General features: G+C 40.0%; 1 protein-coding gene across 1 annotated transcript in view; it reads right to left on the bottom strand.

Annotated features, from left to right (window-relative positions):
• Window positions 1–8,553, bottom strand: part of Lonp2 (lon peptidase 2, peroxisomal) — a 106,791-nt gene that overhangs the window by 16,920 nt on the left and 81,318 nt on the right. The window contains exons 13-14 of the mRNA XM_013027881.1: window positions 5,202–5,208; window positions 505–512 (exon numbers count right to left, since the gene is read on the bottom strand). Coding sequence (XP_012883335.1) covers window positions 505–512; window positions 5,202–5,208 — 15 coding nt within the window. The remainder of the gene's footprint in view (window positions 1–504; window positions 513–5,201; window positions 5,209–8,553) is intronic.

Here is an 8,553-nt window from a genome sequence, read left to right as displayed (position 1 = left end):
ACACACACACACACACACACACACACGTAAAAACATTATTTTGAAATAAGTTTGAACTGGTGAAAGAAGAGGGCATAAAATGTCACTCCAAATTACACACACACACACACACACACACACCGAGTCCAAAATGGCCCTTTTTGTGCTGTTTTTTACTTTTGTGTATGTGACAGGTTTCATTATGTACTTAAGGCTTGCTGGGAACCTGAGATCCTCCTACCTTAGTGGAATTACAAGTGTGCACCAAAAATGCAAGAGTATTATCAGATGAACATTGCAAGAAGCAGTAAGTTACAATCTCTAGTCTTGACATTCTGACCCTGGCTTCCTGGTTGGCCTTGAACAAAGCTTCTTTACTTCATTGTACTTGGTTTTCTAATTAATAATAACTAGCATAATTACAGTACCCTCCAAGAACTTGCTGAGAGAACTTAATGATGACAGTAACTAAGGTACACTGTTAGTTCCCTTTAGAGTAATACTCCAAACTTCTAAGATTCAAACTTCTAAGACTATACAAACTTCTAAGATGGGCCTTCATTATGAAAACAAAGTACTCTTCACTATCTAATTCCAACCAGGACTAGACAGGGCTCTGGCCATAATCACATAACTGCTGCCAATTATGTAAATTAAGTATATTTGAAAAAAGATACCATGACTCAGCCCTGTGCTATGCTATATATTATTAATCTATTTCATTTAGTCTTAAAAGCAATGCAGTATTGCTGGGGACTAATCCTAGTTGCTAAGGAGGCTGAAATTTGGAGACTCACAATTTACAGCCAGCCAGGCAGACAAGTCCCATGGAGATACTTGTTTCCAAAAATAACCAGCAAAAAGCTGGGTTGGAGATATGGCTCAAGTGGTAGATAGCTAGTGAAGCAAGCAAGCCAATCAAACCTGCCAAACATACCCAAGTCCCTGAATTCAAACTCTGCTTTAGGAAAAAAATGGTAATAATAATAAGTGGTAGTAATAAACATAAGAAAATCCTTTTTTTTTGTCGGTCACAGGGCTTGAACTCTGGGCCTGGGCATTGTCCCTGAGCACTCTACCACTTGAGCCACAGTGCCACTTCCAGTTTTCTGGTGGTTAATTGGAGATCAGAGTCTCATGGACTTTTCTGCCCGGGCTGGCTTTGAACTGGGATCCTCAGATCTCAGCCTCCTGAGTAGCTAGGATTACAGACATGAGCCACCAAGTGCCCGCAGAAAATCCTATTAAGCAGAGGCTTAAGTTTGAGTTTGAGTGTATGGTTTAAATGTTAGAACATGCATGACATCTTGAGTTCAAATTCCAGCACTGCCAATAAGCAGAATTGCAAAAGAAATGAAAAATAAAATGTGACTAATGTAGTTTAACCTCCTCCCACTTCAAATACTTTTTTACTTAAAGTTGTCTTGAAACTGGAAGAGAGCCAAGGTTTTTGAAGTTGATGTATCTCTCAGCTCTTCTTTCACAGTTATTGTAGCCTATGTAGAGTCTAATGGAGAATAGCCAAGATGGGCAGAGCAGCATGAAAGCAGAAAGAAGCAGCAGCACACTATGAGTACGTCAGAAGAGGGATCAGGTTTTCCCCAGCAGCAAATACTGGGAAACTCAGTGTTCTTTTCCACCCATGTTTTCCCTTTGCTACAGAATGTGCTTTCAAAGAAAGCAGGTACCACAGCTACAAAATTACCATGGCAAGGGAGAAGAGGAGAATACTGAAAGACAAGAAAAGGAGAAAGCATATACTAGTGTAAAAGCTCAGGAAACCCTAGTCACTCTCTGGAAAATGAACAAAAACCTCCTTGTAGGGCTGGGAAGTTGGCTCAGTGGTGGAACACTTGCCTTGCATGCCTGAGGCCCTGGGTTCAATTCCTTAGCACCACATACGCAAAAAGAAAAAAGCCGGAAGTGGTGCTGTGGCTCAAGAGTGCTAGCCTGGAGCTGACGAGCTGAGGGACAGTGCCAGGTCTAGAGTTCAGGCCCTACGACCAGACTCCCCCCCCCCAAAAAAAGAAAAAGCTCCTTGTAGCAAAAAACGTCTCTCACAGGTGATGTAACCAAGAGAAAGCAGCAGAGAGGCCAGAAGTAAACAGCCTAACATAAGAGTGGTGGAAACTGAGTATAAGCACAGATACTCCAGGATACATACCTATACTTATCTTTGCAGAAAATCATAGGCATTATCTTTTATTTCTTATTCTCTCCACTCCACTCACTGTCCTTTTAAGCCTAGTCCCATGAGTTAAAAAGCTATGTTTTGTGAAATTGGGAGGGGGACACAAAATCTTCTAGACAATGATAGAAGTGTTCACTTTCACAAAAAGCAGGCTTTTAGTGCTTATGGGCAGAGATGGAGGAAGGATGTACAAGAACTATCCAAAACACATTCCTCAAGCAGGGATGGAGGAGGGCACAGGGATAAGGGATGAGGGATGGGAGTAAATCTCCATAGAAATGACTGTTGCTGTTGTGTCCCACAGTTAATTGTTCTTCATAGATACCTCTCTGAGGTCACCTTTAGGTAGGACATTCAGGAAACTTGGGGGAAGAGTCAGGAATTCAAGAAGCATAGGGAAAAAAAACTGGAAGTGGCACTGTGGCTCAAAGTGGTAGAAAGTTAGCCTTGAGCAAAAAGAGCTCAGGGACAGCACCCAGGCTCTAAGTTCAAGCCCCATGACCAACCAAAAGAAAAAAAAAAAAACCCATAATATATAAAACTTTAAAAAGCTGGGCAAAACCTCAAAGATCTGGTCCCATCTTCCATTTTATATCCAGGGAAACAGATTCCGGGAGGTTAAACAAGTTGCCTTACACCCAAAACAGCTGCAGGTGGCCTCAGGTCTCATGACCCCCCCCAACAGAGCCACCGGTCGGTCCCACGCTACTATCCAATCTAGAAAAGCCCCTTTGGCTCAGGAGCTCAGCTTTCAGACTAGATTATGGAGTTGGATGCAGTGGTGCCAACCTGTCACCTGATATATGTGACAAGTTGAGGCAAGAGAACCTGAGCCTGGGGGAGAGATGGAGGGTAGGAGAGGAGCTAGATTAGGTTTTCCCAGCTGAATATAAAAATCTGCATTCCTTTCTGTGACTATTGTCAAAGGAAAACCATAAAAGACTTGGAAATAAACACAAATGGATTACGGATGTCTAGTCAAATGTATACCCACATCTATTTTTCAATTATGTAAACTGCATAAAACTTACAGCAATGGAGATGTTTTTAACCTGTAGAAATAAAAATGAATGTTTTCCAAAAGAGGATTTTCCTGGTTTCATAGGACTGCATGCTCTCCCACCTTCCTCTCTTCATTATCTATCCCTCTCCCCTTAGAGCTGCCCCCCACCCCCGTCAAGTACCAGCTTGCTGATATTCATTTTGTTAGACTGTGAATTAGTTGTTTTAAGGAGTTACAGCACTTGAATTCTCCCCTGCATATTAACCATACTTTAGGTAATACATTTGTGTACATGTGCATACCACCCTGTTTATTAACAAGTTAAATTTTCATTTCAACCTTCCTCATTGCCTATAATGAGTCTGGGTTGTTTTTTTTTTGATTCTCCATGGATCCAGACTTAACACTTTACTAATTCTCTCATTAGCTGATGAATCAATATCTATGACACATAATTTTTATTTATATTCTAGTAGTCATTAATTTAATGATTGAATTAAACTTAATGAAATCACTATAATTATTCTTTAATACTGCACAGAATCACTTGTTTCTAAAGAGTGGCAAGTGTAGTCAGGTGTGCCTGTAATCCTAGCTGCTCAGGAGGCTGAGATCTGAAGATCATCGTTCAAAGCCAGCCTGGGCAGGAAAGTTTGTGAGACTCTTTATCGCCAAGAAAAAAAACAACAACAAGAAAACTGGAAGTGGCGCTGTGGCTCAAGTGGTAGAGTGCTAGCCTTGAGCTGAACAGCTGGGGGACAGTGCCCAGGCCCAGAGTTCAGGCCCCACGACCCAGGGAAAAAAAGTGGCAACTTAACCATTAAGAACAGTTGATATACTGAGGTTTTAAAATTTTAGAGCCTCACAGTCCATACAGGTCCTGTTAATAAATGTCTCTTCAAATATTTTGCCCTTTTTGTGTGTGTGTGTGTGTGTGTGTGTGTGTGTGTGTGTGTGTATGCGTGCGTGCGTGCGTGTGTGTGTGTGTGTGTGTGTGTGTGTGGTGGTCCTGGGCCTTGAGCTTGGCTGCTATCCCATAGCTATTTGTGCTCAAGGCTAGCGCTCTACTACTTGAGCCATACCTACTTCCAGCTTGTTGGTGGTCAACTGGAGTTAAGTCTCACAGACTTTACTTCTTGATCCTCAGATCTTAGCCTCCAGGGTAGCTGGAATTACAGGCGTGAGCCACCAGTGCTCTGCTTTATTTTCCCCACTTTTTTTTTTTTTTTGGGTGGCAGTTGTGGGCTGAACTCTGGGCGTGGGCATTGTCCCTCTGCTCATCAGCTCAAGTCTAGTGCTCTACCACTTGAGTCACAGTGCCACTTCTGGCCTTTTCTGCTTATGTAGTGCTGAGGAATTGAACCCAGGGCCTCATACATGCAAAAGCACTCTACCACTGAGCCATCTTCCCAGACTTATTTTCCCCACTTTTAATTGGCTTTATTATGACTACAATTTGCAAATGTTTATTCCATTATGCAAGTTTTTTCACTTTGTCAATAATGTTCCTTGATGTAAAATTTAAATTTTGATAAACTCACATCTATTTTTTCTTTTATTGCTGTTTCTTGTGTCTTGTCTATGATCTGTCAAATATAGTGCCATGAAGATTTCCCCCCAAGTTTTCTTTTAAATTTTACAGTTTATCTCTTAAGTTTACATCTTCGATTCACTTCAAGTTAATTTTTACAGTGTAAAGTCCAAGTTCAAGTAATCTTTGCATGTAAAAATCAAGTGTTCCCAGCACAGTTTGTTTTGCAAAAGACTGTTCTTTATCACTAAAGGGCCTACATCATTATTAGAAATCAATCTTGTATTTATTTTGGGGCTCTCTATTCCATTCCTTTGGTCTTTTTTTTTTTTTTTTGTCAGTTGTGGGGCTTCAACTCTGAGCTTGGACACTGTCCCTGACCTCTTCAGCTCAAGGTGAGTGCTCTACCACTTGAGCCACAGCACCACTTCTGGTTTTCTAGTGGTTTACTGGAGATAAAAATCTCATTGGCTTTCCTGCCCGGGCTGGTTTTGAACTGTGATCCTCAGAGCTCAACCTCTGGAGTAGCGAGGATTACAGGCATAAGCCACCAGTGCCCAGCTGGTCTATGTTTTAAATCATACTGTTTTAATTACTATACCTTTGTACCAAGTATTTTGTTTTTTTCTAAAGCAATACTGGAGTTTAAACTCCAGCATTTAACTTATGCTTGCTAGGCTGATGCTCTAGTACTTTAGTCAAGGCTATAGCTTTGTATTACATTTTGAAATAAAAGTTTGGCAAGGGCTGGGAATGTGGCTTAGTGGTAGAGTGCTTGCCTAGCATGCATGAAGCTCTGGGTTGGATTTCTCAGTACCACATAAGCAGAAAAAGCTGGAAGTGGCACTGTGGCTCAAGTGGTAGAGTGCTAGCCTTGAGCACAGAGAAGCTCAAAGTCAGTGCCCAGCGTGAGTTCAAGCTCCAGGACCAGCAAAAAATAAAAATAAATAAAAATAAAAAAAGTTTGGCAGTTATTCATAGCGTTAAACACAGAACTACAATATAACCCAGCAATTCCATTCCTAGGCACATAATACCAAAAGACCTGCAAGTCAGGGACGTACAGGTACTTACCTGTATATTTATGTTCACTATGCATAAACCAAAAGGGCAAACAACCACATTTGTTCTCTTTTTTATTTAGCTTTTTGCAATTATATGTTAATTTGAGATAATCTTTCCTGTTCTTTGAAAAAAAGGCTGTTGGACCTAGGCTAATGGCAAGTTTAAGGCTAATTTGTACTAAAGAGCAAGTTTAAAGCCAATCTGGGCTACCTTGTTTAAAAACAAAGCAGGTGACATTGTCCAAAAAGAAATATATTCTTTACCTGATTTATGTAACTGTAACCCCTCTGTACATCACCTTTATAATAACAATAAAAATAAATATAAATTAATAAAAAGGCTGTTGGAATTTGGAAGAAACTGTATGATCACTTTGAGTAGTAGTGACACAATGTTAAGTTTTCCTGTCCATGCATAGGGATATCTTTCCATTAAGAGCTTCTTTAATTTGTTGCTGGTAACATTTTACAGTCCTCAGCACACACATCTCTCTTTCTTGGTTAGATTTACTTCTAAGTATTTAACTTTTCTGGATGGTTTTGTAAATGGAATTGCTTTCTTAAGTTCCTTTTCATATTGCTCATTTCCTAAACTTCTTTGTGTGCACGTGCATGTGTGTGTGCGTGCGTGCGTGAGTGCGTGCGTGCGTGCGTGTGTGTGTGTGTGTGTGTGTGTGTATACCTGGACTTGAACTCACTCATACTATCACTGGCTTTCTTGCTCATGGCTAGTACTCCACACTTGGGCCATGCCTACATACTTGCATCTTGCTGGTAAATTAGAGATGGAGTCTCACAGACATTTTTGCCCAGGTTGGCTCTGAACCAAGATCCCCAGGTCTCAGCCTCCTGATTAGTTGAGATTATAGGTATGAGGCACTAGGCCTGATTTCATTTCCTTACCTTTGGTAAGATCTTATTTCCTTATCTGAAATCAGGAAAATAGTACCTATATATCAATTGTTAAAGGGATTGTGAATATAAACTATAAGGATAACATAGTGAGTACTGGGATTAGACTTAGAGCCAGTCTCTTGAGATTAGGATCTTGATTGTAACATCTACTAGATGTGAACCCTAGGCATATATTTAATCATGTGTGACTTAGTTTTCTCATTTGCAAAGTGGACCTAAAAACAATACCTTTCTCAAAACCTAACAGGTAGATCAAATGAGTAAAATATTTACTATACAGTCTGAAACAGAGTAGAAACTTTAGATGACAAGTATTCTTTCTGACCAGACTGGCACAATAGCCTCCTAATTTGCTTTCTTACTTTAGTTTTTCTATTATCAATCTAGCTTACAGCCTGGCTGTAAAGAAATCTTTCTATTCAGTGCTCTAATTAGTCACATGCTATTTGACGGGATATGTACTGAGATATGTTTGTCAGGCAACCTCACTGTTGTGCAAACATCAGAGTGGACTTACATAAACCTGAATGGTAGTCACCACTCAGTTGGTGTGGCCTTTCCGTGCAAACAAGGATTGTGATAAAATGAGGCACAGGAGGCTCCTGCTGATACATCATAATTTTGTAATACACTTTCTTACAAAGTAGGCGTATACTCTAAAGGAATGGTAAAAGGTATCATTATTATTTAAACACAGTTATGTATATTATCAAGTATTAGGCACCATATAGAATTGTATGTGCTACACTTTTCTTTTTTTGACACTAGAATCTTACCACATAGCATGGATTAGCAGCGAACTTACTGGCTCTGGCTGGCCTTGCACTCTTGATGCTTTTGCTTCAGGCTCCTGAGCACTGGCATTACAGGTGTCACTACCATGCCTGTTACTGGTAGCACAGAGGGTTTGCTTACTCTAACATCACCACAAACATGTGAGTAATGATCTGTGCTGCAACATTACAACAGCTACATTATAAGCGAACTGTTTAGCTCTCCTATAATCTTATAGGACTATCACTATATATGTGGTTTGCCTCTGACTAAGTATCATATGTTATATGGCTGGCCATACCTGTAACTTAAACATGCATGTGAGTTTCTCATCACAGATCAAGTAAATTCCTAAGTGTTTTGTTCAAGATCTGCTACAACTCAACACCAAATTACCTTTATAATTCTTATGTCCCTATCCTGGAATGCCTATTAGTCTCATGATGTGTTCACCAGATAGCAATTAAACTAACATTTGCAGGATATAACCTTGGGAAGAAATGGGGCCCTGGCTTAGTTGTTATAGAATGAAAATCAGACCCTTGGATGGCTCCACTGTTTCCATCTATTCCCCACAGTGTCATGCACAAAATAGGTAATCAACTGTAGTCTGTTGGATTAGGAGAATTTAATCCTTAAATTCTAATAACATATATGAATAAATGACAAATCACCAAAATAATCCCCTTGCCAAAAACTTACTATGTTTATGTTGCTGTTTTTGTCAAATATACATAAGTACTTTTTGTTTCCTTGGTGCTGGTACTGGGGCTTGAACTCAAGGTCTCAAACTCTCACGCAGCTCTTTTTGCTCACAGCTCTACCACTGAGTCTCCAGTCTAATACAAGCATTTTTAATCAGTGAAAATAATATATATATATATATATAAAACCATTTTATTTTGTAATGATTAAAATTTTTCTTGAAGTCGAATGGCTTAACACTGGAGTCCTGAATTATGAGGAAGAAGCTGAAGCAGGTAGACCAGTAATGTTCTTGGATTAGGGTGGAGGAGGAAAGTTACTAACACACACACACACACACACACACACACACACAGACAGACAGACAGACAGACAGACACACACACACACA

This window comes from Dipodomys ordii, unplaced genomic scaffold (genome assembly GCF_000151885.1).
Source record: "Dipodomys ordii isolate 6190 unplaced genomic scaffold, Dord_2.0 Scaffold106, whole genome shotgun sequence".
In the NCBI taxonomy this organism is placed as follows: Eukaryota; Metazoa; Chordata; class Mammalia; order Rodentia; family Heteromyidae; genus Dipodomys; species Dipodomys ordii.
The sequence above is the reverse complement of the archived record's forward strand: the minus strand, read 5'-3'. Positions and strand labels throughout refer to the sequence as shown.